The sequence below is a fragment of the Anomalospiza imberbis genome, chromosome 2 (genome assembly GCF_031753505.1).
Source record: "Anomalospiza imberbis isolate Cuckoo-Finch-1a 21T00152 chromosome 2, ASM3175350v1, whole genome shotgun sequence".
Lineage (NCBI taxonomy): Eukaryota > Metazoa > Chordata > Aves > Passeriformes > Viduidae > Anomalospiza > Anomalospiza imberbis.
In genome coordinates this window covers 43499855-43527102 of record NC_089682.1, presented here as the reverse complement: position 1 = coordinate 43527102, position 27248 = coordinate 43499855, and the positions used below count along the sequence as shown (strand labels likewise).

The 27248-nt window shown below is 33.6% G+C and overlaps 1 protein-coding gene across 2 annotated transcripts in view; it reads right to left on the bottom strand.

Annotated features, from left to right (window-relative positions):
* The window catches only part of NCAM2 (neural cell adhesion molecule 2), a 277680-nt gene that overhangs the window by 55701 nt on the left and 194731 nt on the right, over positions 1 to 27248 (bottom strand). For both annotated transcript variants that reach the window (XM_068180672.1, XM_068180671.1), the window contains exons 10-12: positions 18288 to 18475; positions 17528 to 17624; positions 7893 to 8066 (exon numbers count right to left, since the gene is read on the bottom strand). In XM_068180672.1, coding sequence (XP_068036773.1) covers positions 7893 to 8066; positions 17528 to 17624; positions 18288 to 18475 — 459 coding nt within the window. The remainder of the gene's footprint in view (positions 1 to 7892; positions 8067 to 17527; positions 17625 to 18287; positions 18476 to 27248) is intronic.

Here is a 27248-nt window from a genome sequence, read left to right as displayed (position 1 = left end):
AAGCAGTAAATACAAAACCTGCAACCTAAGATGTAATTCATGTAAATGCTTACCAATCTGTCTATTAGATTTCCTCTTAATTTCAACAATAAGAGGTAGTAATTGCTCTGTTTTATAATACGAAATAATATCTTCTGCCATATTGGTGTTTCTGATATCTCAGGGGAAACCTATGCAGGACTTCTTCCCTATGAGGACAGTGAGACCCTGGCACAAGTTTCCTAGAGAAGCTGTGGACACCCCATCCCTGGAAGTGTTCAAGGCCAGGTTGGATGGGACTCTGAGCTACCTGGTCTAGTGGAAGGCATCCCTGCCTGTGGCAGATGGTTTGGAATGAGATGAGCTTTAAGGTCTCTTCCAACCCAAACCAGTCTATAATTCTATGATTCAATAAAATTTTCAAGTCTTCTGAAAGAATGTCTGTTTATATGATGTCCGCCAAAATGTCCTGCTAAAGGACAGAAAATGAAGTTTAGTAGTTTAACCCAAAAACCTGATCTGCACAGATAAAAACAAAATCCCCCAAAACCCCAACCCCCCGCCCCCCTCCCAAAAAAACCAAAACACACCACACCATTTCAGAGCTTGGAATGTTAAATATATATATACATATACATACATATATGTGTGTATATATATATGTATATATATATATATATGTAAAGAATATAAAAGAGAAAATGGAATTACCTTTTTTAAATTTACTGGTTTATGTTTTGTTTCTATTAAGAACTTTAATTGTAAGTTGTCTAGATCATGGATACCTTCTCGTTGGTATAGCCAATTCAAAGCTAAATAGCTCAATACTGAGGGAGAGGACTTAAGGTTTTGATTACCTCATCAACACAGGCATGTACATAACTTCCCCTGACTTTAAGGACATGTGTAGTAAAAGGAGCAGCAGTACCAAGCAGAACACACAGCACAGTAATTTAAGAACATGTCTTGGGTAAGAGAAAACACTTGTGTAATACACCTTAAAACCCAGTTAAATGTGTGTGAATAAAATAGTAGAGGCAGGACCTGTTTGAAAAAAAACCCACTCATTTCACTAACAAACTGCTAAATATGGAATTTCCATCCACAGAGACATTTAGAACTCAGGTCAAAGCCATAGCAAAACTTGGAATTTGGCCGTGCTGCAGCCTGGGGGGAGGGGGGTGGAGCTGATGATGACAAGGATCCTTTTGAGACCCTTAGGAATTTAGGAAGCTAAATTATTCTAGAATTTAATGAAGTACATTAAATGTACTCAGATGAAAAAGGAAGTAAACAGAATCTGCTGAGATTTGAATGTCAAATTACAAAGAATTAATTATTTCAGATTTCAGCTATAAGTTGTTAAAACCCAGAGAGAAAAAACTAAAGTTATGTTGAAAGCACGTATTTACATTAGTGCTTGCAACTGGATAACTCCTTATTAGCTGAAAGTGAAATTTTAAATTTATTGTTCTTTGATTTCCATATATTTAAGATGCTGTACAAGCTCAGATGTTTTTCTTATGCTATGTTGATTTTTCAGAAAAGTAATATAATGCAACTTGTTCACCTGTCAAGAGTTTTCTTTTCTTCCAGAAAGAATAAATATTTCAACATTTCTTAGCTAGAAATATTTTTCATCCTTTCATTTTGCCTTAAAATGGAAAATTGTAAAAACATATTTCACTTCTTCTTGTCCATAGTCTGATTATGCTATCACAAGTCTTCAAAAATTATTGTCTCCTTCAATAAAATATTCACTAAAGAAATAGAAACATATGTTGATAAATTATCTTTGGTATATTTTGATATCACTGCATGAAATATATTTACAAGTAAGACTTTTACTATTGAATAGTATAATACTTGGCACATTATTTGTAAAGGTTCTGCTTTCTGCCATCCAAAGAAGAATCTCTAATATCAAAAAAAAAAATATTCTTGACCATTGAAATACAAAACATAGTTATAAATTCAAAAAAGCATCTCATATAATGTTGATTTTCTATACCTTTCTGTTTTTTACCCCACAGTCTGGAAATGTATGTATGACTTTAGCTTATATAATTTGTCTATTGTAGAAATTATTTTATGCTAGTATCCTAAGAGAGCTAAATTATAATTCCAGGGATAATTTCACTAAAAGGGTTGACACTCAACAGAATATCTTGTGAAAAAATGTCAAGACCTAGAGATGCCAGTAAAGTTCAGAGACTTTGAGCTTGTGGAGTTTTTGGGTTGGTGGGTTGGTTGGCTTGGTTTGCATTTTTTAGCAGATCTGTGTTTGGTTGATTTGATTTGGGGTTTTTTCTGTTGTTTCTGTTTGGGTTTTTGTTTCCCTGAAAAATAAATGAGATAAGACATTTCTGATCCAGTAATTTATTGCTACAAATTGTCTCTGATATAAGAAACTCTAAATTATCTAGGCATTGTACATTAACAACTTCCCTAGAAACTCAGGAAAACTAGAAACTTTCTCAAGTGTCTCTAAACTCCATGAATGAGACGGCTTGCTTTAAGAAATATTCCAAATATAGTAAGTTTATATAAAACATAAATAATTGAATTTTTAAAATTAAAAATTAATTAATTTTTTCCCTAAAAATTCACAAGATCAAAACTTAGAAATAGGATAAAGAAACTCTGATCTGGAATCTGAGAATTTCCAAACACAATTAGTTTAGAGGAAGCAAAGGTGGGGGTGTGTGTGGATGTGTATGGGTGTCTGAATGTGTGTATTGGCTCCACAAATCCCCAAATGTGCATCTCTTTTCTCTAAGACTGCCAGCTATCCACCTATGCCAGCGGTGAATTTCCACAGTAATCTGAATATGGGTCTGTGTTTAATGTATTCCTCATGTTGTTCTATCATCAGCAAATTGAATAGCACTAGAAATGCAGAGATTGATTTTTCTTGGTATTTCACTCAGAAATATATAATGCTCTGGGAAAAAAAAAATCTTTATCAGACTACCTGTAAATTAAAGAACAAAGGAAATAATGTGTTTTGTATTCCTGTTGAAGACATTCAAATGTTTTCAGAGAGTGCACATTTTTCAGGTTTCAAGTCCACTTCCACAGTGGTTTGGATTTGTGTAAAAGCTAATTTTTACAAATGCATTATCTGCTGCCTGTAAACCACAGTTAGTAATGTCTATAATGCTGTTAAGTCAAAACAAGACCTTAATGGCTTCTCTATTAGAGTTAAACCAGTGGTGCTTTCTGAGGAATTGAATGTGAAGAACTGAATTTCAGAGACTGTACCTTGTTTCTTCCTTGGAAAAGTCAGTAATACATGAAATGGAAAAATATATGAGGGTTTTTCTTATGAAGTCTTTATTGATTAGACAAAAACAGATCAATTAATGTCCTTTCTTTAAAAACAAAATTGCACAGAGAATAGTGGTAAGGTGATTTTTCCCAGCCCAAGTATCTTACACCTTGTCACTGGCTTCTTTGTGTCTACAGAAGAAAGTCTGGCAAATGCTCTTCACCCATGCTTATCCACTTGCTGATGGTGGATGGGCACCTTCCCACACTCAGGGATTTACCAGCTGTCTGGGTGAAAGGATGCAAACTCTCCTTGGAGAATTAATCTTGCCACTACTATCTGCATTTCTGCTACTTCAAGATTAGTGGGTTTCTTTTCACTTCTGACAGAATCATAAATCTCTGGGCCCTGAGGGGACTGTTCCCTGCTCACCCACCTCTCCTTGGAACTCTGGTCCACAGAAAACTCCACTGTAAAGTTGGAGTTGCTGGTAGCCTTCAACAAAACTATTTTCATATTCAGAGGAGCACCGGAAAAGTGAAGAAAAATCTAAATTCCATTTGCTCCCTGATCTCTTGCTGAATTATGAGAGTGTTGATTATGATTTTAAATCCCTTAATAGACTGAAATTGGTGTATCAGATGATTGCTTCACTTTCTATGCTCTGCTTCAATAGCTGCAATCAGCCCAGACTTCCAAATGAAATCTTCTTCATTATAAAAGACAAAGGGGAGAGAACAGGGAAATAGATATTCCTGGTTACAGCTCCAAGACTAGAATTTTCCCCTTACCTGAAAACAGTTCACAGTAGTAAAGTTTGAGACAAAAGTCACCTTTAGAGGGATTTTTTTAAGAAAATGGTAAGTGAAGAGAATTGTAGACTAGATTTGCATAGAATCCACTTCATACTGCTTAATCATCCTGATTAAACTTATTTTTATTTATTGGGTGATTGATTTCAGGAGAATATCTAACAACTTTGATAAACATTTATTGTGTTTTCCATATTAATAAAACACTTAAAATCTTAGTTGTAAAAGGTTTTATGCATAGCTATTGGTTCATAACCAAATGAAAATTAATGACTTGCAAGCATTAGGAGCAATTATTCTCAAAAAGTTTTTGAAACACCTATTAGCCACCTATTAATGCTTTATTATAAACTTGCTTCTGTAGCCACATTTCTATGACTTCAGTTTAATTTTAAAAAGCATTTTTCATTATTTTATCACTTTATGGGTTTTTTTTTTTGCTATTGTCGAAGATAACTACATAATTCCTTTAAGCCACAGTAGAGAGGGAGCAGAAGTCAGTTTAGCCTTGAAAATCCCTGTATTGGAATTCTAACAGTCTTCCAGGTACAACATTTTCCTGCATGTAAGTATTTTTGTCTCTTTTCCTTGATGATGTTTTTGAAATTTGCACATTTTGTACATTGTGGCAAGAAAGGTCTGCAGTTTTACCCCTCCTGAGTTAAATTAGACTGATAAATCACCATCCTGTAAAATTTCAGAATATTTTGTCACTTACTACTGGGAAAAAATTGTGGCACATGGATTATGCATGCACCACCACTTGATATGTGCAAGCAGTTATCTGTTCCGTGTAAACAGCATTTATATTTGAATCTTAGTCATAAACCATCCCTAAAATGTGAACATATGGGAAAAGTGGTTTTGTTTCCATTAAGGAATATTGACTGAGTGTGGAAATTATGATGACACAACTACAAATGGTAATACAGAAAAATAACTGCATTCTAAATATCCTTCTCTTAGCTGAGATGATGTTGTGGCATGCTAGGAAAGTGGTTCTTCATTTCTTAAGCACAATCAGAAACTGTCCCAAGAATATGTATTTGTTATTATCCTTTAATAAAGTATCCTAAATGTCTCAAAGAGCCGATAGAAAAAAACAAAACAAAACAGCACCTTCACACTAATAAAATCTTCTTTGAAAAATATTTCAGGAATTGAAAATAGGGATTTTGGAGAGGGTATCTCAAGGTTATCTTAACATGATACTGTAAGTAGGGCAAAATATAAATGGAGAGAATTTTGAATGGATGTTTTAGAAAAATTGCTTAAACCTTTGAATGCCCAGGGAACATGCAAAGGCTCAATATTCCATAAGGATTCCGTTTAAATATAGCAGCATTTCCTTTTAAAGAAAGGGCAATAATTTTGTTTTTTGACATCTCCATTTGCAAAAGCTTTTTCTGTTCTTGATTATTATGTCTGTGCTTTGGTAACATGTTTTGGTTTTCTGGTTTGGCCCTATAGTACTTCAAAAATTGAACAAGTTTCCAACTTTTTACAGAATATCTGCAGGGACTTATGATAAATAAAACCAGGTCACTTTTGATTTCCCTATAAAACTACATAATGTAGCTTCAATAGGATTTATGAAAACAAGATGTCTTCTGTTTAGTAAATGTCTGACAATCTAAAGTAGTTTTTGATTTCTAAAATAGTTCAGAGAGCAATTTAGAGAAATATAGGATATATAATCTCAGTCTTTCCATACAGGGGTATATCAGTAGAGATTTCAGAAAACATCATGAATTAATTATTAATGTAGTATTAATTTTTAATATTGCCCACTGTCCTTTCAATATTTATATATTTACAACATGACTCTTTGTAGACAAAGATGGCTTTTCAGGTTGTATTCATATTTACTAGTTTTTGTCATCACTTGGAATAATTTTTGGTAACATATGCTATTAAGAGGTATCTTTAATATATCCAAAATCGTAAGTGTGACCTATTTTGTTTTCTCAACAAAACCTTTCAGCATACAGTTAGGAGACAATGAAATGAGGAGGAAAACACATACTTGCAAGATGGTATACCCCCCTCAAATTGTCCATGTGAAAAAGGAGAGTAAAGTATACAAAGAAGAATGTGGGGAAATAATATGACAGTATGCAGGAAGTAATACAGTTCTCTGCCAAAGAAATGTTTAGTATGAGTAGGAGTGGCAGCAGAGATCCTAAATATGCACAGTCTAGTTCATGGTTGTAACATCTGCATAAGGACTGCAGGTATTTGTACCTGTCACTCTACTCCAATTTTAGAACCATAGAATTCAAACGAGTTTTGGACCAAAATAATTCCAAGATCACTTCATGTTATACAGAAATCTCCAAAGTGAGCAACAACTTAAAAACACTCAATGCTGAAAGAATGTTTCTAAAGGAAAGTGAATTTTTGAAGAAGGCAGCTCCAGTCAACTCTAGTAACAAGGGTCTGTCAAATTACACATCTTGCCTACTGTAATCAATTAAATTTTAATAAACTTCCCAACTACAGAAGTAATAGGAAAGAAAGTTTTATAGGGACTAAGGTGAATATGTTTTTTTGCAAATTTAACACTGAGGATATATTTGTTCTGGCTTTACAATGAAATTAATCATCTGTGTGATTGACTGATTGACTCTATAGTCACCGGGTTTTTACTCATTTGCACCCTACTGCACCCTATTATGCAGACTGGTCACTTCAGGTTTTACTATTTGTTATAGTTTCATATCAGAATAAAATTATTGTAAATTCATTGAAGGAAGTAGCTATGAGAATAAAAGTCTCTAACTTGATCTGCAACATTACACAAAAAAAATGGAAGAAGTATACCAATATCCATCAATGTGCCTGCCCTGCAAATAGAGGGCAGGCACATTTTTCTTTAGATCTTCTAGCATTGAAAGAAATTCAAGCTATACTGTATATGAATGTTACTATTATTTATATTATTACATTTATACACACAGCTACTGTCTTGAGTCAAGAAAAACAAAAGATAAGGAGTTATAAACCTTTTTTTTGAACATGTTAATTAGATGTTCATTATATGTTTCTTTGAAATAATTCTGTAATTTTGAACATGTTCAGTTTAGTGCAGAATTTTTGTATTACAGTATGTGAAAGGGAAAGAGAGAACACACATTAAATTTGCCACATTTTTGTCTCCTGTGACTCTGCTGATTGCTGAAAAACCATTTACCTCCTGAAGTATTAATCAGAAAACTGTTGAGGTTGCCTTAACTAGCACTGAAAATACCAAAAGGCATATTTGGATACAAGAGTTAACATTACTCTGTATGAACTCCCCAACTCATCAGGGGCCTAAAGAACTCTTGTCTGTTTGAGGAGGCTTATGCTCTTTTCTGCCAAGAGACATGCAAGTAAATACCCTTTTAGAGGGCATTTAATGCTTATTTTACAAAAATGATCCTCTTGAAACAGGTATCTCGAATATTAACAGATGTAGAAAGTTACTAAGTAGCTCAAAATCAGTAATTAGTGCCCAGGATTAAATATTATATAACAGCTTAATTAAAATTATGCATTTAGCTGCATGCATAATGCACATTCTCAAATGCAGTGTCATTTCTACTCTCTGAAATGTATCGCTTCAAAAGCTGATTTTTGGCTGGACATGAAAAATAGATAACAATTGTAATTGCTTTTTTTTAAAAACCAAACAGTTTACTTTTATAAAGTTGCGGGACTATATCTAACTGGGGTAAAGAGATCTGCATTAATACAGAAATACAGCAAACAGTTAAGAAATACTTAAAGTATTTCCCTTTGATATTCTTCTCAAGTAAAACACTTCCATTTATTTTTTGTATACTTACTTTGAACTCCATGGGAGCGAACTATTTTCCAGGTTTCTGAGGCTACCTCTTTCACATCCACTTGGTAGTGGTGAATGGGCACGCCTCCATGTGAATCTGGTTTATTGAAGGAAACCTTTGCAGTGGTTTGTGACAGCTCTAAAACTCGTACTCCGTACGGATTTGATGGCACATCTGCAAAAGTACAAACACAGTTTAAAAATCAGCAACAACTAGACACACCTAAGCAGCTGATAATCTACCCAAAAAAGTCTCCTTAGAGTCTTCAAGGGAGAAAAAAATAATACTGAATATGGTGCAATAATATTTGTGTTAGATAAACAACCTAAGCTTTCTACTACAGAGCTGTAAGAAAACCACATTTTATGCTAAATTACTTCAAAAAAATTTTCCATTTTTGCTTTTCTTTTACATTATGATCTTTCTTTAGCTAATTTCATCATATAAAAATGCAAGAGATCAGACTGTTGACGGTATAATTATGTAAAAGAGAATAACAAACTTTATATCAAATTTAACAAAACAGTTACAGCTAATTAGGTCAGAGTCTAAAATCTTTTAAATAAGTTTATGACAAAGAACCTTATAAATAATTTAGCCATTTTATGGAATTCTGAAACACAGCTGAATATGTGAATCTCTTTTTCTTTTGGCAAAGACTGGATTTCAAGCTACTAAGAAAATACGTTAATGGAAGGTTTATTATCCTCTGTTCAGCTTAAGAACTAATTTACAAATTAGGTTGAAAGAAATATTTTCTCTGAAATCAAAAGCAAGAGTATATCTTTCAAAGTAGAAAAGACCTATTAAAAAAAAGCAGGTGTTTGTAGGTGTTGAAATGCTACATATGAAACAAAAGCAAAATATAACATTGGAGTCAGTACATCTTTAAGAATAGAAATATTATTTTTATGATTTGTGATCAAACACATAGAAGTCAAAAGACTAGCTTTGTTATTTGTCCTGCATTTTAAAGAGTTATAATTATAAAAAGTGATATTGAAAATGATAGGAAGAATTTTAATTCTGTGGACAGAATACTAGGTTTTTGAAACACCATTAAAAATTCATTTTCTGATCCATCTGAAAATTATTTGCCTACCTTCTTCTAGATTTGACATAGCTTTTGTCTCCATTTTATGAAAGATATTTTTGTAAGGACATGCCAGAATTTGAGCCAAAGCCTGTAATTTGGTTAGTGGGCAATGAACCATTTACATAAAATATTGTCTGTATTAAAAGGCTGTCATATGGTTGTGAATAAAAAGAAATCAATCTGAGCTTCACCCAGCATTGGTACTTGAATGAAAATGAGTCAAAAATTTCTACAAAATATTAAAGAACAGATTTAATGACACATTCAGCCACAAATTCTCAGGAAAAGGACACTGCCAAATCTGGTCTAAAGGCGCTGATTTCTAAAACCTCTTAATTATCAGAAACTTAAATTTTTTTCAGAAGAACATCTCTGTTAGTTGTCAGACTTGAGTGTTTTTATACAAATATCATACCTCTTACCACTGGCATTTCTGATTCCAAGTCTCCTGAAACCTCCAATACTTGCTGTTCACTGAGTTAAAATCAGCATAGATTTTATTTATATGGATGAGAAAGTTGTAACATCTCTTAAAGACACAACTGTGTGAATCCATTACATTACAGATTTTAGTAGAATTCGAGTCTCAGCTTGAGGGATTCAAACTCTTTCCTATTTCAGAAAACAATTATCAGGATATGGGATTTTGCAAGAAATTTTCACCTTTCTTAGAAAGGGATTGAAGATCTGTGATCAGATAGAACATGACCAAATGTAACCAGTCTGCTATGAATCCATGAAAACATAGACCTGGATTTTTGATCTCTTTCTAAATGGGTCAAAATGTTGGGGGTCTTTAGAAAAAAGAAATTATATTCAAAAAACATACAGAATATTTTTTCACATGAATATTAATATTCAGTACTAAAGATGACTGCTCTTTGGATTCAATTACAAGCTAAAAGCTGCTATGGATACCTACAGTATTAAAAATAGCTTCTAAACTTCTGAAAATTCTTTTTCTCTCATTAAAAGTGTTTAAAATAAACAAAACCAGGGGATGAATGAATACCTAATTTTATTCATACTATTTTTATGTTAGTTTTTGGATGATATTTTTAATAAGCCAATTCCATGGTGCTTCTGTGTGCATCAGAACAATTAATTGGTCTATAGTATGAATCAAAAATGTGTTATTTACATATCCACTCTGTTCTTGGCTTTCCAAATGTTAAGGAGACACTTCCTTGTGTGTTAATGCCTGTATGTGGTTAAATATAATAAGCATGGCACAGGGAAGATGAAATCCTTCAGGAAGAACCTTATGTTTGCTACTGTAGATTCTAGTATAATTTCTGCCAGAGGAAGATATGATTCCAGTTGATAATAAGCATGAAATTAAGCTCCTTTGAAAACCCAGTATGATATTTTGTGTAACTAGCACAATGCAATATGTTTGGAAGTCACTGAAGTGTAAAATACATCCACAATACTATTTTAAATATGTGTCTCACATTCAAAGCCACCCACACATGCAGGTAAATTTTATGCAGTTTTCAAAGCTGAACTATATCAGTTGTAAGGAAGAGAGTGAATCACTGGAAGAAAATATAGATGAGACACATTCCTGGTGAAAACCAAAACCAAATACTAGAAATACCATCAAGATATATTAAAATACCTACTATCTATTTCCAGCTAGGCAGATCCTTAACTTTTTCCCCAAAGAAAATCAATGACAGCATAATGAACTGAATCTAATTCTTTGGTTCTCTAATGAGTATGAATTTGATCATGCAAGGTATACAGCTTTCTGGTCCTGATCCAGCTAAACATTCCTGCATTTGAGCTGTCCCCTGTCAGTTGCAATTACTTGCAGCATTACCATGATTGTCATGTTAGAATTGCAAGGTTTTTGGATCAATGTTGAGCAAAAGTGAAGAATAATTTGCAATACTGTGTACTCTGAAGTCTGTGCCTGGAAGGATAGAGCTGTGGATTTTTCTTCTTCCTTTCCCTTCTAAAACTAATGACAAAATTAATCTTAGAGAAGGTTAGCTACAGGCAGTTATCACTAATTCATATACTCTTTCAGATATAAGTTGAAGGACTAAGTAGTGGAAAAAGGAGGGGAATTACTTTCTGTGATTTAAAGATCACTTAGTGACAGCAAAGATTCCAGAATACTTCCTTGGAAGTTCCACTGCTATCTTTTTTTTGTCATTATACTGCTGTCAAAACAAGAGAAAATTCATCACAAATTCAGGCTTTAAATTGAAGACATAAAAAGCCCCGACAAGTGTCAGACATTTTGTCAACACCATCTTCTTTCCACATCTATTTGTTTGTCCAAAATGTGACTATATTTATGTATGATATTAAAGAATTGTGAGGAGTTAATTTAGTTTTGATTTCTGTCTCAATACTGATTGTCAGGTGCATATGTGCCACTTGCCAGAGGCAGCCTGGAGAAGATGGAGGAAAGCCTTTTCTCTGAGGAGACTTTGCCTGGTAACCATTTCACACCTCACATGGGTTAGGCAGTCAGCAGGAGACCACCAAGGATGCTGTACTCTGCAGAGAGATTTCTCCAATGAGATGGGAAAAGGTCTCCAGCAATGGACAGCAGTGGAAAGTTAGACTGGGCCAATGGTCTCCTGCCAGCAGGCAGACTTGGCAAGGAGTCAGGGGGTATAAAAGTAACTGCTCAACAAGGTCTTGGGGGCTTTTAGAGACTTGTCTTTTGGCCGAGGGGTTTTTAGCTTTGGGCTTGGTGGCTGGAGCTTTGTGTGTCGTTTGTTGGGATTTTTGAGTCTGGGGGCCTTTTAGGTCTTGTTTTTTTGCTTTGGTTCCAGTCCTTTGACGTGGGTTTCTTGCCCTGGCCTCAGCCTGCCTTTTGGCTCGCCTGCCCTCGCTGGCTCTTGCTCACCCTCGTGTCTGTCCTGCCTCCCTGTGTCCCTGACCGACACCCTGCTCGCTTTGCCCCCACGTCATCCCTGTCTCTGGTGCTAATGCCTGCTTTGTGTCTCTGTCTCCCCTCTTCCTCTCTCTTCCCTCCCCCACCCCTTCATCCTTTTCCATTTTCCTTCCTCCTGTCTTTTCTAGCCCTCTTTAGTAGAGCAGCTCCTTTTTTTGTTTGTTTGTCCATACCAACAAACGGTTCTCAGGTACAATGTTGACTTGTTTGACTTAATATCATTCTATATCCTCTATTTTTAAAAGAACTCGCAATTCCCCACACTGGAACGCGACAAGAATAAAATAAAATCAAGTAGTATCCCCGAACAATAGGTGCAAAATTGCACCTCATCTATTTTGTACTCATCACATAACGCTGGTTTGCACAAATGGACTTCGTGGCACAATGGCCTAAATAGAATTGGTTTGGTTCCAAAAACAGTATCACAGCTGACAGAGAAGTACACATAGAATTATGAGTTCGTATTTGCCTCCACTGATTTGTAAAGTCTCCTTAAATTATGACCAAACTTGTTCAATAAATGACCACTTTTTATTACTGGGGATTTGCTTTTCAAGCTATTTTTTGATAGCTTTATGGAAGAAAATAACTCCCTCTCAGAGCTTAGCAGCCCTGGTATAAACAGAGAAAAGGAAAAGATCCTGTGAGAGTGGGTTGTGGGCTCTGGGATTGATCTTCCAGTCAGCTCTTGTCTCCTGTCAGTGTGTTGCTACTGCAGTTCTCCAGCTTTTCCTCTTTCTGTACATCTGGCATATATATTGACTGAAAATAACTATGTCTAAATGCTGAATCTAAATAGCACCAGGACCTTGGCAAGGAAAGAGATGAGCCTGGGGACTAGACTTCTGGAGTCAAAAATCTCTATGAAGTAGCTTCTGCTTGTACATTCTCAGAATGGGAAAAAACGTCAGTATTACATCCACATATTTTTCTTTTGCCAAATCTCTGAGAGTTCTGGAAAAATAAGCATTTATTTAGTAAACAAGACCACAGTTAGCAAATAAATATATAAATAATAAATTAAAATAAGACACATGCACACAAAGCAAAGCACTGCTGCTAAGTTGATAGTTTCATACCTATTCTAATTGAAAATATGTTGCTGTTTGGTTAATTTTTAAGTAAAAATCCTTTAGCTGATGCTGCTATTATGTAAACAGCAAGTTTTAGAACAGCAAGCTAGATTTTAGGTCTGCCCATAAGTTTTTGGAGACAAATGGGCTTTTGGCAGAATATTATTTTCTTTTTCATTATACGGTTCTCCAGGGAAAATTAAGTCCTACTACTTTGATTTTCTTTTACCTGCATGGAAATGCAAATACTTAGTGAAAAAAGGAATATCCATTAACCAGCAGCAAAGTGCCAGCATCAAAACTACAGAGAAGTAAATTTCTAAATTTAATTTTGTAGTCTTTGTCAGTTGTCAATCAGCCTTTTCATATTTTCAGCATGACTTTATTCCATAAAACAGGTTACAGGGTGCATTTTCTGTGAAGCTCAATTATGGTCTTCCCCATGTCTTCATTTGCTTTTGTTGTCATTATTGTCCATATTCACTGACTTTCTGTGCACACAGGATGCTTAAAGGATATCTAATTTAATAAAGTGGTGTAGGAGTTCTGAGTATCTAATGACATCATTGACTTTTTTGGTTTTTAATATTCCTGTAATAATATTCCCTGTAATATTCCTGTAGAAATTAAAAAAGATAAATCATACAGCTGTAACAGATGTAGCATCTCTCATTTGCTCAGAGAAGCTGTGGATGCCCCCATCACTGCAAGTTCTCAAGGCCAGGTTGGGCAGGACACTGAGCACCCTGGTCTAGTGAAAAGTGTTCCTGCCCACAGCAGGACTTTTAAACACTATGGACTTTTAAATCCCAGAATACAAGGAAGAAGGGGAAAGGAAAGTCTAGGAAGAGTAAGGCTATGAAATCCTTAGAGGTGAATAATAGTTGACTTTTTAGGGCTCTAGATTCAGCCCAGCCATACATCCAGCTATGTAAAAAAATCTACATTAATATTTAAAAAAAAAGATAAACCTTCAAAATTCTCATTTAGCTATGTGTCACAACCTTAAAATTTACCATTTAAAGACATTAAATTACCTATTCTAATAACATAATCCTAAATTACTAATGGCCATGTGTCTTTCTACTTACCTACACAAAACATTTGAAACAATTATACTGAGACCTGAACAAAACAGAAGAATGCTTTTCTAGTTCATACTGGCTCCTTGCAAAGTGATATTTCATATAAACTATGCTTAAATTAGATTTGGACAAATCTAGGAATATCTGTGCTCACCTCAGCCTCTGAGACCCATTGGGGCAACCTGCCAATCTGACCTGGCTTGCCAAAATTTAAGCCTGACTTAGAGTAAAACCAGAATGTAAGTAAAGTTCTAAAATACAAGTTGTGGCTGTTGTGCTGACATGAACCAATTAATTTGCAGTGGCAACAAGTGACTGTGATTATTTTCATATTGCATATGTTACACACATAACATTTTAAAAGCTCAGGTAATGAAAAAGAAGATCACTCATGTGTTTTTTTTAAAAGTTGATCACAACAGTCAGGTCATGGGCACATCTGATTAAGCTTTCCACAAAACTCTGGAGTTTCTAAGCAGGCCATCACCTTCCAGAATGAAACCTCAAATACTCTGCAGCTTCTCAGTTGTTTTGAAAGGTTTAAATGGAATTCAGTCTGATTCAGTAGCTCGGTGTAATCTGAATGAAAAGTCATGGTTTTTCTGTCATAAAATATAGCTTTAAATTGCATATCAATTCTGAAATAAATCTTCCTTTTTAAAATCATCAATAAGTCTAATTTCTTAAGAAAGGCAACAGGAATAAAGATAATGGAATTTTGACAGTATGATAACTTTCTAAGTGCAGTAAGTTAATAAAAAAAAGGTAGTTTGATTGTACTGAAATCCAGAAAAGCAGAAAATTGAATGAAACATGAAGGAACAAGTATTCCTGTAGAATTTAAAAAGAAAACTATTTAGCGAAATGATCATTATTTGTGATTAAATTTACCTTAGCAGCATACTTTACTTAAAACTGTCTTCCAGCCAGGAATTGTATTTTTTTTCCCTGGCAGAGCCTTTGTAAAAGCATTCTATGCCCCAGCATTTGTATTTACAATCAAAGCCAGGAGACAAAGCAGGCTGCATTGAAATGCTTGAAATGATTTTATAGGCTTCAATATGGAAAATATCAATCATTAGACCTTCCTAATCAACCAAAATGAAGTGACCAAGGTAAGTAAAACTAGGGAGAAAGCTGCATTTGACATCTTATACCTGTATCTATTATAGTGGTTTTATCCTCCGTATCCCTGATCATTTTCCATTTCTAGCTGATGCCAGTTTAAGTGCAAAACTTGTTGCAGTGAATTTAATGTTTGGGGTTTTATTCCAAAAACAAAGTCTATTTAGAGGCAAATGCTAAAAATATCAATATTTCAGGACACTGAATATTATGCGTTATACGACTGTAAGTAGAGCATAGCAGGCAGTGCATAATAGTGCACAGTGACACCCCAAATCCAGTTTATCCAGCCCTATTCATTATCACTACTAATAAACCTGCTTTTCTGTTTTCTGCATTTAATATCATTATCTAGAATATCTCCATACAGGGATATTCATGCTTTACATGATCTCCTCCCATAATCCTATTTATCCTCATTCCCCTTTTTATGTTTAAAACTAGAATACATATTTTTAAAGTGTTCATTGAGTTTTCTGAAGAATTGCCTGAAAAAAATATAAGCAAAACATTGCAAAAGTAGAGACTAATAATCTGTTTAAAAAACTGGCATCAGTAATATTTCTGATATAGTTCTATTAAAAATAAAAAAAAGAAAGTATTATAGCTTATTTGTTTTTCCTTGCATTTCCAGGGAAGGAAATGCATATGTGTGAATTCCTGAAGTCAAAAGAAAATATATCCTCTGTTTTTTCAATTAACTTTTCAATACTAATATTCTTTATTAAAACCGATTAATTGCTAAATTATAAAAGCAGGGGATATATGCATAGCTAAAATACTCATAATGTAGTATCATGTGTTGTGATGAGATATTCTGCAAATCTATTAAAAAAACAAAAACATTCTGTAGAATATCTGTTGAAATGCTCTCCCAAGTGTATACACAGTTATGAAAAAAAAGCACACAGTGGCAACCACAACATTTTCTCATCATTTTCTCTCCTGAGAGGTAAGACTCCAGTGGGACGCAAGTGGGGATTTTCCTTACTTTTATGTGATTTATGTCCATGGCTTCAGAAAAAGCTCTTTCTCAGTGGTCAAGTGTTGCTGTTGAAGGAGAGTAAGATCACACCACAGCTAACACCCCCAAAAAGTTGTAAAATGAAGGTTAAGGGATCTTCTAAGTGATGTAAAATTGTGTGTCATATAAATTCAAACTCCACATTTTTCTCTTGTAGGAAGGTCAGCACTTTTCACTGTTCTTCAAAACCAAAAGATGTATTATAGTAGGAATGTGTCCTACAGAGATGATGGGAAATACTTTTAAAACTGTGTATAAATTCTAAGAAGCTTATTAATGGTGTTTTATAATTCCTGAGACGCCAAAAGAAAATAATTGCTCTATGGAGCAAAAATTCTCAAATAATAGCAGCAGGCCAGTTTAGAGGGCTTTCCTGTGACTGGATGTGCATGCTTTAGCTAAATGCTCCCCTAAAAGTCTTCCTGGTAAGAGTCCAAAGTTGTTTTTTAATACAAAAAAAAACCAAAAAAAACAAAACAAAACCACCCCAAAACCAACCAACCAAAAAAAAAAAAAAAAAAAAAAAACCAAAACAAAACAAACAAAAAAAACCCCTGAAAAAATTTAGACCAAAACTTGCAACTAAAACATTCAGAATCACTTGGAATATGTGTCCTAATGAGAAAGAAAAAAATATATATAGTGTTAGTCCATTCCACAAGAAAATGTAATTGAAAGCACTGCTAAAAAATTCGCATTTGGTCTCAGTTAATAGTTATTTCTGCCAAAGAACAAATATACAGTCAGATTATTCTATTTGCCTAAAACACAATAGAAGGACATAAAAATTTTCAGACATTCTGTAACAATAGGTATAGAAAATATCAGAGCTTAAATTATTTCAATCTAGCACTCCAGTCAAAATCTACTTTTAAATAACTAAAAGTGCAAATTGAGATAGATTTTCTTTGCTGCTGTATTTCAGTCTCTTGTCATTGTTTTTTTATCAAGAAAAAATGAGGGAGAAAAAAAAATAATTCTAATTCCTTCTTACTTTTACTGTCTGCAAACCATATGTCTCTCTGCTGAAGTAATAAAAATGCATTGTTATAAATGTAGGATATAGTAAGAGCAAAGGAAAAAAGGTTAGACTAATTTTTTTCAAGTTTCAGAAGGCCTTAAAATTAAATCAAAAGAAGATTCATATTCTGAGGGAACTGGTTTATTTTACTTTGCAGCTCAGCTCTTAGAATATTAAATTATCTGCAAACAGTCTACCAAATAAAATAAACAGAGGATAGTGTGTCTGAACTTTATGTTGATGAAAGTTGGAAAAACTATATAAAGAAAAGGAAACAAAATTTTAACTTACCAGCTTGACCAAGTGTATACTCCTGGTATCTTGTTCCTATTCTGTTTGTGGCTGTACAATTGTACCGTCCAAAATCATTGTCAGATGTGGGAGCAACCTTTAAAATGAATACACTTTGTATATATTAGTTGCTTATTAAATATATATATTTTTTAAAATCAGAAATTCAAGTATGTTCTCCTTAACCAATATGCAGATGTGTTCTTACTTCAATATATCTAGTATATTCTCCAAACATAGACCTAAATACACATTATTTCATGTTTGACTCCCCCTTCTCATCTTCAAATGAATAAATCTATTAATGGAAAATAGTGACATTGTTCATCTTTAAATTTCACCTTTAAACAATAATTAAAAAAAAAACCAAACAAAAAACTCAAAAAATAAACTTTTTTGTAAACACCAAGCGCCTATGAGGCAGTCACTTTCATTTGCAGTCTTAGATTGATATTTTAGTTTTACATCTATTTATAGATTTTTTTACTTCCAAAAATGCAAATTTTATACTTTTCCTGGGTGTAGTTGGAAAACTGAGCATAAGCCATTCAAATAAGATTTATTTTCTAATTACTCATAAGAAATTTGTGGATAGATCAGTTCATATATAGTTTTTTGTTGTTTTGTTCCTTTCTTTAAGAGTGTTCCTTATTAAATTGTGGGTTTTAGCCTTAAATACACTCTACATTACTCACAGTGCTGCCAAACTGAGGACAAAATTATGTTCTGCCACCACACTGATTTCCGTTTGAAGTCTTACCTCTAGAATCAGCTTTCTTCCTGTACTGTAGGTCTTCAAATGAGTTGTATTTTTTACAGGTAAAACTAATTTTCCTCTTTTCCACTGAACTGAGGCAGATGGATTTGCTAGCACTTCACAGCTTATATTGATGGGATTGCCTTCCCATGAGTAATACATGGTTTGATTTGACACGAATGTTGGAGCATCTGGAAAAAGGAAGTAATGCACAAGTTTATTAACCAGTTTAGTAAAACAAACTGTATACCCATATCCAAGCTTTCATGTTCACTGAGAAATTTCTATTGACTGCTGTGTCAGTTTACTATGGAACATGGAAGTATTAGCATTCAACCATGAGTTCCTTGGGCTTTTATCTTGGTAAGTTTCTTTTCTCCCAAATGGTTTCAGCTGAACTTCTTGGGAAAGAGAATACCTGTCAAATACATTTAATTTTAGGCAATCACAGGCCTTTGAAAGACACTCTCTCAGAAATGAGGAAGAGTGTTTCCTCTTGAAGATGACAAATTCTTCAGCCAGACCCTCATATGAAAAAGAGAGGTGAGCTAAAAACATACATTGTCTGTTCATGTGCTGATCTCATAGTGTCTTCTTTTGCTATGGAGTAATTACATTCACCCCTCAAATTTTCTTGTGCTATGGCTTCACTCATTTCTGACTGGAACTTTATTATACTTTATGAAATCTTTTTAAAGAGAGATGTTTATTTGTGGAAATAAAACTTTAAAAAATAGCAAAAGAATACCAAAAAATGTTACAATGTATTCTACCTACTGCAAAAAATATATTGTGTGTACATTATTTAGAACAATCTTTGTGTAAGTTCCTTATGAAATTATCAAGCTATCGCCAAGGAAAAAGATGGTGTGTTTTTCTTACAAACATTACCGGGTTGTAAGAAATATCTGCATTAAACATATACCAAACACTGAGTCTGACACAGAGGAAATAGTTGGTTTGCAAACTAACTGTGATCTTCAGAGCATAGTGCCACTAAGTGACAAGACTTATCTCTTCTACTCACTGTTTCTCTGGAAAGCAGGAAGTTTAGTGATCTCTATAAAATGAGAGGGAGTAGCCTTTCCCCTCTTCTTTTTGTCTTAGGTGAATGGTTGTTTTTTTCTATCAAACATTGATTTGTGTTATTTCCCAATTCCATTGTTATTATCTTTTAACAGTATTTTAAAAATTTCTTCACAGAAATCTTTTCAATGCTTTAATTCCAAAAGAGAATTATCAGTAACAGCTGTTGCAATGGTACCTTTTTTTAATATATAAGATAAATACACACACACACACACACATATATATATATATATATATATATATATGTATGTATGTATGTATGTATGTTTTGATAAATAGCTCTTAAATGTTTTCATATGTGTCTCTGGAAAATCTCTTCTTGTCCTCTCACATATAGCTTAGTTTTAGTCAAGAAAATTCCTAATAGGTGTATCAGAGACCAGAACTGAGCATCTTTAGTATAAAGTAAAATTTAGCTTCAGGAATGGCTAAAAAAACGCTTTTTTCTTTTTTTTCTTTTTTTTTTTTTTCCTGAAGAGCACATTTTCAACGTCTTCCTGTTTGCCTCTGTCAAAAAGCGTAACTTTTTGATGACATATGCTGCTGCTGCATCTAGGCATACAGACTTTGAGCAAATAGAACTGTTATCAATAGAAGTTTTAAAGCACAGATCAAAGCTGCTACATTGCTCAAGGCCAGCAGCATCTCCTTTAATAACTGTTCAGCCCTTATATTTTGTAGAAAAACAAGCATTTTCATCTAAATAAGTAAAGCCTGCCTGGCTATGAATTTATTAACAAGACACAGGAGTTCATCTTTCTGCTCCAAGAGTTTTAATAAGTAATTCTAGCGATCCTGTTTTTTCACAGACCTTTAAATATCCCATATTTCAGCAGCTAAACTGTTTAATGCAAAGAACAGACTATCAAAGAGTCTTCAGAGTGTGACGTCCTACACTGCTGGAGAACATGAAGAAAAAAGCAAACTGCATAAGCATGTTTTATAGTTAGCTATGGTCAATAATCTCAGAATACCAAGGCTCAGAGCCTTGGCTTTTCCTCTGGAAATGAAGTTCATGGTGGGAATCACTTATAGGAAAACTGTGTGAACTTATTTCTTCATGTTCAATAGATGGATCAATAGCATGTTCAACAAACAGATTGGAAATCTCATTAGAGTCTTTGTGAGGTTCCAGATGTGATTGTTTCATAAACTTTGTGTAAGAATTGTCTTCCAATATGAAATTTCTCACAATAAGTTCACTCCATTTATGAACACTGGCGTGAATGTTGAAGATTAAAAGATACTATGAATCTGAGAAATCCTCCTTCCTAGATACCATTATGTGGTTTGATGCTCAATACACACGTGGCAAACTTATACCTTATTTTAAGACTTACAAGTGAAAAAGTAGTGTACACTTCTATACTGCAGATAAAAGCATTTAAGAAAATAGGGACTTCCAATTCAGACTTCTCTCTCTTCTAAAGGTATATTTTGGAGGCCCATTATATGTATTTGTTGATATTTTTAAAGTATAGGTGAATTATGGACTGCCATCTGTACAAAACTACAGGTATTAACAGTCACAAACACAATAAACCACAAATAGGACTAAAAGTCTGTCAAATAAGGATATATCCCAAAATAAACAACTCTCAATTGTAAAACATTCCCCTCAAAAAATAGCTTTGTAATTTCCCTCTCAAAAACCTGTGTAAAAATGCTTTTGCAGCCATTTCCCCATCAGTCAAGATCTCCAATATACAAAAAGAAGAGGACTGTGCTGACTTCATTCAGAGAAATTATCTTAAAACGCATGATTTTTGATTTGTTAGGAACAGATTAAGATGTCTGGAGTGATGTTTTACGAAAAGAATATAATTCTGGAAATAATTTTCTTTTTACAGAACAAACAAAAGATAATTTACATTTCTTATGAAACTAAAAAATTGAGTTGGAAGGGAATAATTTGTTTATAAAGAGAACTTGTTTTTTCTTGTATGCTCTTCATCACTAACTGATGTTTAGTATGCTTTAATGGTTACAGAATTAGTATTTATCAAACATAAACACACATTATGTTTAGTATAAAAGAATCATGAAAAATAACAAACTTTAAAGCCATGTCTTTGAAAACATAACTCTGACTATATTATATGTCTACAAAACCTGATCACACCAGTTTTATAATATAACTAACAAACAAATTACATTAATAACCAGTATATTTATCAAAAAGTTCTATCAATTGAAAATGAAGTAAAATGAAGTAGAAATGAGAAGGTGGTTCTATGAAAGGATCTTTAAATGCAATATATTTATTGTTTAAAAAAATAAAAGAGTCAATGGAAATCGGTTAGAAAATTAGAACCATTAAAAATAATAATGTGCTCTGCTTAGCTTCTATGTAACTGAGAATTAATTTACACCTGACAAAATTCAATGTGGGGTGCAAATTAACTGTTCCTTTTAAGCTTTTTTACATAAAGTAAAAAGTTAAGATGACACACTAGAATTCTGAACAGATAAGTAGAAATAGGAATTTGAATACACTCTGTTAAAAAAAAAAATCAACCCTGCCTGATGGTATTTCTTATATCTGACCTTTCACCACTTTACTGCAAACAAAACAAATAAAACCCCCCAAACTGCAAAAAAATTACAAAATTTACCATTGATATTATTTAGGGGATGCACACAATATCTTAGAATAGCTTAGGTTGGAAAGGACCTAAAAGATCACCCAGTTCCAATCCCCTACCATGAGCATGGACACCTCCCACTAGAGGCTCAGAGCCCCACCCAGTCTGGGGATTTCCAGCCTGACTTCCAGGGATGTGGCATCCACAGCCTCTCTGGGCAACCTGGTCTAGGGTCTTATCACTCTCATAACTAAAATAAATTTCTCCCTAAAATCTAATTTCTGATAACTCTCAGTTTAACACCATTGTCCTTATGCTATCACTACAGATAAAAAGTCTCTCTTTTGCACACAGAAAGGCTACAAATGTCTCCTTGGAGCCTTCTCTGCTCCAGACTTTTCAACATCAACCCTCCCAGGCTGTCTCTATAGCTGAGCTGCTCCAGCACTCTGATCACCTTCATGGCCCTCATGTGGACTCCAGTAAGTCCACATCTTTCTTGTATTTGGTGTCCCAGAGATGGATGTAGCAGTGCAGGTCTCAAAAAAGGTGGGTAGAGGGATAGAATCACTTCTCTTGACCTGCTGGCCATGGGGCTCTGGATGTGATAAAGTCCATAAGGTTTTAAGGTTCAACTATGAAAAATCGAATATTATTTTGGAGAGATTAGGCAATCCAAATGAAAAAGTTGTCTTGAAGGAACAAAGAATAATCACAAAAATATAAAACTAAACCAAATTATTATATGGGTGTAGGATTCTGTAAGAAATTATAAATTTAGCATGGCCTTTTAGAGTAGTCAATGTTATGGTACCAGCATCAGCTATGTACCAAGCTGATCATTTTGCTGAGCATGAGAGAAACCAACAGGTTGGCACTCAATTAGAATGAGTTCTGGTTAACCTGTGTAAGAAGATTATTTAGGAGAAGCAAATTCTGACCTGAAAGCTGTCTCTAACATTTAGATATCCTTTTAGTTATAATGTCCAGGAACAGTGATTCAAGAACAGACTAATATATCACCTGCCTTGTCCAGAAAGTAATTAAATTAAGGATGACAAAGATCCAGCTCTGGTGTATGTTTGGTGTCATACACAAAATTAGATACAGCAAATTACCTGATTCAGTACATGTGTCCAGACAACTGTAACGGAAAACTGGTGTGCAGAATCAGATTTGCACTTCTTAATTTGAGAACATAGGTTTTCAAAATGTGGCTATTTGTTCCCCTAGAACATGTAATAAAAATATGTGACAGATTGCCAGATCTAAGACTCTGGGACATTTCCTACAGTATATTATTGGAAGCCTTGCTCTAAAATGATTAATGTTGGCATAAGTTTCCCATCATCAAGGACTTTAATAAACCACATCCTCTGGCAAATCTAGTACTGTCCTTGCCATCGATCCTGTAAAAGTGTCTCAATTATTTGTAACTCTGCCACAATTTAGTTAACAGCCATCTATCTTTCTCTTGTACTTTCTCCCTCATACTTTGTTCAGTAGTTACTATTTTAAAATGAATAGCTCTTTCTTGGATACAAAGTAAAAGAACCTCCACAGACAAGTACAATAACTGTCACATATTAATTTGCAAGAAGAAATAATATTAGAAACACTTCTAAAATGTGGTTAGGTGACTATATTTTAATCTATAATCATTCTTAAAAGGAAGATGAGAATTGGACAACTTCAGCTACTTACTGCTGCTATCACAATCATGTGGCTGTAAGGAAAAACATCCAAGACCCACATAAGAAAATTCCAAATAGAAAAGCAAATGAAACTCATCATATATTGATTTTTAATTGCCATGATTATTAGCTATAACCAGAGGGGTCTTTTTTTTCTGGAATCCAACCCATGATTTCAAAAGTTTTGAGAGGTACATGTTTCCTTCAAAGCAAGTGCAGAAAACACCACACTTGTTGTAAGACTTCCTTTCCCCTGCCCCATTCTCTTGGTTCCTCTCAAAATTCATTACAATATGACATTGACATTCAATAGTACAATGCACTATTGACTGATTGTACCTTTAATGGAGAGTAAGAGCCCTGTCCTTCTGGCAAGCAGTACTATTCCTGGAAACCTTAACTAGGGTATTTTTTTAATATTCAAACACCATTTCAATTGCTCCATTTCCATAAGATACTTTTTTGCTGGATGCAAACCATGTTGATAATTGTACATTAAATAATGTTGGGCAATGAATGCATTTGTGGCTCAGGTTCTTGGTGCTGCCAGAGTTGCAGAAATTAAATGTACATATTTTTCTTTGAATTTCACTTTACATTAAAGAACTGTATTTGTTTTTATTAAAAAAAAAAAAAGAAAGAAAGAAAAAAACAACAAAAACCCACAAAAGCCAAACTAAAGCCCAAAAAATTTTAATTTCATAGAGATGTCTGCTTTGAATTGATCCATTTCTCTAAAATTACCTAAACTAGTTTAAATTAGGAGGAGAAATTCTAAATAAAACAGAACTAGGTAAAATAACCAAAATAAGTCACTAGTGATGTATAAAACAAATTTTTTGCATACATCTATCAATCATTTTTTATGCCTGTGAATCACCAACACTGACCATCAGATTTAGGACAGGAAAATTCCCCCTACAGGTACAGATCCATCACACCAGCAGCAATTTTCATTTTAGTAATAAAATTATCAGGTGCTGCCAATTGTTAACACATAATTCTCAAATGATGCCAATTTGAACCAAATTTTCAATTGTAACATGTATTCCAGGACAGAATTACTGGAATAATTTAGTATGGCCTGACTTCTCCATCAAATATTAGATTACATTATTGTCTTATAGGCAGAAGTGAAAAACTGCAATGTTTTTCTCAAACCAAAATCCTAACAATATCTTTCTTCCTGTCCTATGCATCACATTTCTAGAACAAAATCCAGTCTTTACCTTCCATATTTTCCTACTTGTCACCATTACCTCCACAGTATGCTTTCTTATTGATATGATCCCTCCATTCTCTAATGTCTGTCTCTATCATACATTCCCAAATAATAATAGTTGCTGAATGGAACAAGGACTCTTAGCCTTTTCATATCTTTACTTAATTTTCACATGCCAGAAAACAACAAATTAAATCTCTAAAAAATTGTTTAGTTCAAGTTTCAAATTTCAGTGCCACACATCCTATCACATAATTATTTTCTTCATTATACTCAGATAGTGTGACTCTGCTTTGATGGATCTATCTTGGAGGTATAAGAAGGCCACGATGCCTTCTTTTCATTCACAGGTTATTACTGTTCAATATGAATTACTTTTTATATAGTATGAAAATACTTATGAAACCATTTAAAATTTATCATATTCATTATCAGTGTAAATATTTAAATTTCACAATGTAAAACCATGCTCAAGAAGGCATCAGAAAATTCTTCCTCCTTTCTTTTCTTTTTTTTTCTACCTTTACTTTTCACAATTGTATATGTGAAAATTTATGATAGTAAGAAAATATGTTAAGGCATATATATCTATGAATAACTAAATTATTATAAACAAAAAAAAACCCCAAATCATTTTATTCTTTCAAAATTGCGTTCTTCTATTAAGAAAAAAGTAGCTAACATGTTATTAAAAATCTACTTTAAATGATAGCAATTTAATTGCAAGATTAAGCAAAACATGTTGTAGAGAACTCTGTTTGGTAAAAATTTATGAGAAATTTCTAATATGAATATCGTGTTTAACAAGACATTAACATATATTTAAGCAAAATGTTTTTAGGAAGGAATTTTTTGTTTCAAAGTATTTTTACAGCTTTTTGGGCTAAATAATAGGTATATTTATTATATAGGTGAATAATTTCTCCATTTTACCACACTGTTGTAACATCAGAAAAAGACGATGGATGCATTCAAATCTGCTTCACTATGGCAAGTTTGGTGAAATGGTTTTGGAAAGTGACTTTATGTGATAAACCTCATCTTTTGCACAGAATCCAACTTTCTTATCCCCTTCAAGTCACTGCAGTAGCATAGTAAACTTCCTTTTGTGCATGGGCTCAAGTGCAAAGAAGATAAATGGTAAATCTTACAACTGACATTCATAATATGTCAAAATTATCACACTTATTTCATGATGTTAAAGGTTGACCTTTTCTATCTTTGCTTTCTCATTTTAACCTATAAATTTGACAGGAAGAAATGTAACTAAAGCCAATAGTATTTTATTAGAAAAGATGGAATTTTTTCTACACTATTTCAATATTTTGTTTCTTTTGATTGTTTTTCCTATAATTTGTTTCTTTCCCAGGCCATATGCTTGTATTTATTAATGTTGTTTTCTGGCTGTGATGACAGGATAGAGCTGGGTCCTCATGACTAATTGATGAAGGGAAAGTGCAAAGAAGAAAAAGTCAGGTTTTTTCAGTGGTTTCCAGTGACAGGAAAGAGGCAATGCCTTCCAATTTCAACCATTCTGTGATTATGTGAGTAGTGATGGGATGTTGCTGCACTTATTTCCTTTAACAGAAACCAAATACAAATTATGAACTGTTTGAATTTATCATGATTTATGATAGCAGTAGGCAGCTGGAACCTTTTGTGACATTTATCACAACATCGACATTTCCCAGAGAATTGTGGATGATCCATCCACGGAAGTGTTCAGGCTAGTTTGGAGGAGCTCTGAGCAACCTGGTCTAGTGAAAGTTGTCCCAGCCCATGGCACAGGGGTTGGCACTGGATGAACTTTAAGATTGCTCCAAATCAAACTGTTCTATGATTCTGTAATAATGTTTGTGACATCTTGTACACAGTAGTAGCATTTTCACCGATTGAAAACCTTTCATCCTTGAAGGTAAATACAATTTGTAGCTTAATCTGCTGAATCCACTTTTAAGTACAGTTGTATATTTTTTTGCAAAGATATAAAATTAAATTGCATTAATTCAAAGCATCCCACTCAACTGCAGTGCAATATAGCTAACACACAACAAAGCAGAAGAACAATCAGTTAATGAAACCACATTCAATATTGCAACAGTAATGAGGTTGGTTTCAAATTGTGGCAGGAGAAAAAAAAAAACAAACACAAAGGAAAAGACTGATATTGATAAGCAATACAAGAGTATAACAAATAATGCACAGTTTTCTTTACAGGTAAAGACTATACTGCACATTATTTTTGTTTTTACCACTCAAAGTTGGTACTTAACTAATACAGAATATTACTAGAAAAATCATGCTTGGATGAAAAGCAATCTTAAGAAAACATTCATATTCCTGTATTACACTAAAATGATTTAAATACATTTTT